Below are 4,311 nucleotides of genomic sequence, written 5' to 3'. Positions count from 1 at the left end.
AGAGAGAGAGAGAGAGTATTAATAGAGTGTTTCGGTCACGATCACGCGTGACAATTGAAAGGCACTACGCGAGAGCAAACCGTTTGCAAAAGACAAAGACGCAGGAGCTTATCTATCAAGCGTGCTACGTCAAACGCGACTATGCCTGCTTTCTCCCTCTCCTCCTACGTTAAATTGATTCCTTGCTTTGCCGCTTCTTCCTTCCCTATTGTATTTTCCTTCGATACCAAAACCGAACTATGTTCGGTTTGCCTTATTGTTTTCGCGTTTAATCGGGTTTACGCGAGATATCAATGAGACGTGCGCGTATCATTTTACTCGCACGAATTCTGTTCTCTTTCTTTCCTTTATTTTCGTTGTTACGTTACGTTACATTAAGTTACGTCAAGTTACGTTAAATTACGTTATGTTACGATACGTTACGCGTTTTAATAAAATTTTCCCTCTATGCTATATTCGTATTCGTTGTTCCTTCCTTCACCTACGCGTTCTCGGTAAATTCACGCAGTAGCAACTTTTAAATCAATACGCGTTTTCCACGTATATCCTTACATGCATAACCGCGTCCGCACCGCGTTTCGTTCCAATTAATAAACCGCAACCGTTTTTTTTACATCATCCCGATTTCCATCTCGTTTACCAGCAATGTTTCCAACAACGTAAGTGTCTTCTACAATATAAGAAAATAAATAGGAACGCGAGTTTCACCGAAAACGAAAACGCGTTAAAATTCATTGGTCAATTTGAAAACTGTCTAGGAGAATAGAACATAGCGATATCGTGGAGCTCGAGAGAGGGGGGAATAGGGATATCGAATAAAGCGTTTTCCAGCGTTCTTGCTCGAGGATTCGTGCGTAATCTAAGGAATATGCTGCGAGGACTCGCGTTCTTTGTTGTGGCCCCTCGCCCTGCTTTCATGGGGTCCAGGATGATGGAGGAGGAAGGGGATAGAGAGGGGTTTGGGGCAAAAGACGGGGGCGAGTATATTGAATTTCCGAAAAGCGCGTTGGGTTTCAGCGGCAAGGATGATACGAGCGGCTTGCTTGCGCCAAACGAGTTAGCGACCCTGAACCATGCTCCATGATACGCCCCCGGCTATTTCGCCTATTACAAAACGCACCGTTATACTTTGCTCGTTCAACGATTAACTCGCTCGTTCGGTGGATCAAAGTTAAGGAGCGCTTTGTCCCGCTCGGTGAGGAACAAATATATCCGTATTTGGCAAATTTCTTTATCCATCCCGTTATCGGAAAATGAACGTGTTCTTCCTCGTTTACGTTGCGCCGGGTATTGCATAGCCGTACAAGTGCTTGGATCGTGTCGAGGTTTCGAATATCTGTAGAGAGGGTAAATTGGCACGAGAGGATGCGAGGAACGAACTCTCTCTAAATTCGACCCATTCCTCGATATAATAGGGATAATCCACTCGAATTTTTTGCGCTTTTCACGAATTCTTTTTTCTCCTTTTTTTTTTCTATATTATTGTCATCTCCTTACTCGTAATATGGAGATCTTTGAAGAAAGAAAGGATACAATTGCAGCTCGAACAAATAACTCAGAGTCGACTTTCCTGGCTGAATACACGATCAACACTCGAGACTCGTTTAGCTCGAGTAGCGTACAAACATTTCTCGGGTTTATCGATACTTTGCAAATTTGTCTTCGATTCGAATTCTAAAGAAGAAGACACGGAGAACATCAGTGGAAATTGACGAGAAGGTAAACGATATGATCGAAACGACGGAGGTGAATGAATTTCGATCACCTGTTTCAACATCTTAACGCGTTTCATAGCTCCTCTTATTATGGAACATTTTACAAACCGTTAATTAACATCTCCTTTCGAACTATCGGTATAATCTTGGTGTACGTGCATTCGAAAGTTCCACTTTTCTTCCATCGTCTATGTAGGGCACTCGCGATGAATTATTGTCATCCGTCCAATACTCTTTGGATGGACGACACGTTCGAAGGAAATCAAATGAGATTGAATAATCGAACGCTCAAACGAGATTCTATCCGACCGAGACGAATCCAAACCCAATGCGGTGAATCTAATCGAGATGATCACCACTGACCCCATTCCTATCTTCCCTCCCAACCCCCGGATCTCGATCAAATTTCACGGTCCAAATCCTCCCTTATTATCGTATTTATATTTATACTTAAAAAATTTTATTAAATTATTGTTAAAAAATTTTTAAATCTTGAAAAAAAAAATATATGAAATTATTACGTCGAATTAACGAGCGAAATTAGCGAGTCTTCTGAGCGAATTCAGAAAGAGGAAGAAAATGGAAAAGATGAGAGGTAGAGGGAGGAATAAGACATCCGAGCAAGTTTGTTTAATTAAATCGAGGCACGTGAGCAAAAATACTAAGTCGAGTAGAACCGAGCATGTAATTGGAAGCTCGTACGAAATTAGCCCTGCAAATTTCGTCTAATTAAAGGCCGTCGGTGAGAGGATGACTACTTGGTGGATGCCGTATTAAGTCTGATTCAGACGACTCAACTTCGCAAAGTGATTCACGTTAAAATAAGTTGATCAAGTGGCGATACCTCTCTTACATTTGAAAACTAAAAATTCAAAATTTTATTCTCGCGTAAGGATCGGATCGATCTTCAGTTCGAGTCGAATCGGATTTAAAAAGGAATCGCGTTTCGATAGAGATTTATTTTTAACTTTAACTTATTTTAATTTTTTAATTTATTTTTAATATATTTTTTATTTTATTTAATTTATTATATTTATTATATTTATATTTTATTATATTTTATTTAATATATTTTTAAGAGAAAGTTGCAGCGAATTCTTCAATTTTTATTTTTATATAAAGGAAAAGAAAATGTTATTTTTAAGAAATTGAATTAAATCAAAAGTAAAAAGGAAAACTAGGCACAATTTTAATCGAGGGGGAACAAGTTAGAATTCGCGCATCGTGTGTGTTGACAAATCTGGCAACTTACATTTTGCGTTTCGCGAGAGGACTGGTGTGACTCATTCAACGCGTCACTGAAACACGTGCACCAAGAAGCAACACGATGCCCCGGTAGAAATAAACACGAACGAAAACACGCATAATGTAACTCGGTGTCCCTTTGAAGCTTTCCACCGAATTTCAAACCTCTTCCAAACAATTGAATCAATATCACTTCTTTTTCGTTTCTTCTCTACAGAGCATAGCATAATAAAATAACATTAAATCGTAAATTTCGCTCGATCGATAATCTAGTGGAAAAAAAAAAAATATTTGTTGTTCCAAATATTCGTCCACTTTCTTTCTCAATATTACTTCTTTTCCCTTCCCTTTCTCGGAGAATAGCATAATAAAATAACTAATAATAATAAACAGCATAATAAAATAAAATTAAGTCGTAAATTTCGCTCGATCGATAATCTCGTGAAAAAAAAATATTTGTTGTTCCAAATATTCGTCCATTTTCTTTCTCAATATTACTTCTTTTCCTTTTCTCAGAGAATAGCATAATAAAATAACTAATGATAATAAACAGCATAATAAAATAATTAAATTTCGCTCGATCGATAATTTCGTGGAAAAAAAAATATTTGTTGTTCCAAATATTCGTAGATAAGAAATGTATCGTTCATTTTCTTTTTCAATATTACTTCTTTTCCCTTCGTTTCTCTACAGAGAAGAGCATAATAAAATAACATTAAATCGTAAATTTCGCTCAATCGATATTGTCGTGAAAAAAAAAAAATTGTTGTTGTTCCAAATATTCGTTCATTTTCTTTCTCAATATTATTTCTTTTCCCTTCCCTTTCTCAAGGAACGTAATAAAATAAAATAACATTAAATTTTATTCGATATTCTCTGCATGGACTAGAAAAAAAAAATGTTCTAAATATTCGTTTATTTTCTTTTTCAATATTACTTCTTTCCTCTTCCCTTTCTCAAGGAACGTAATAAAATAAAATAACATTAAATGGTACATTTCGCTCGATCGATATTGTCGTAAAAAAAAGTGTTTCAAATATTCGTGGACAAGATATATATCGTTCTTTATCTTTTTCTATTTCAACGAAAAGCGCAACGTTCACTCTTACTCCGCTGCCTTGCAGTTACTTACCTCTCGTGATCATGACCGTAAGACGGATTGATTCTACGCGCGTACAGCGAAGCACCGCCCTCGGACATGTATCCGTCGCACAAGTCGGACAGAGTCCTGCTACCGACGGTCATGCCACCGCGAAGAACCTCCCCGTCGCTCAGATAACCGGAGGCGACGTCGATGTCCGCGTAATCGTGACCGACATGATGATGAGAGGAGGAATGAAGGATCGTGTAC

General features: G+C 37.8%; 1 protein-coding gene across 1 annotated transcript in view; it reads right to left on the bottom strand.

The window, feature by feature from the left end:
• The window catches only part of LOC102675999, an 8,532-nt gene extending 4,227 nt beyond the window's left edge, over nt 1–4,305 (bottom strand). Inside the window, exon 1 of the mRNA XM_006614827.2 lies at nt 4,093–4,305. Coding sequence (XP_006614890.1) covers nt 4,093–4,205 — 113 coding nt within the window. The 5' untranslated portion in view covers nt 4,206–4,305. The remainder of the gene's footprint in view (nt 1–4,092) is intronic.
• Nucleotides 4,306–4,311: the final 6 nt, after the last annotated feature.

Source organism: Apis dorsata, unplaced genomic scaffold, assembly GCF_000469605.1.
Source record: "Apis dorsata unplaced genomic scaffold, Apis dorsata 1.3 scaffold_198, whole genome shotgun sequence".
Taxonomy (NCBI): Eukaryota; Metazoa; Arthropoda; class Insecta; order Hymenoptera; family Apidae; genus Apis; species Apis dorsata.
This window is presented reverse-complemented; position numbering and strand designations above follow the sequence as displayed.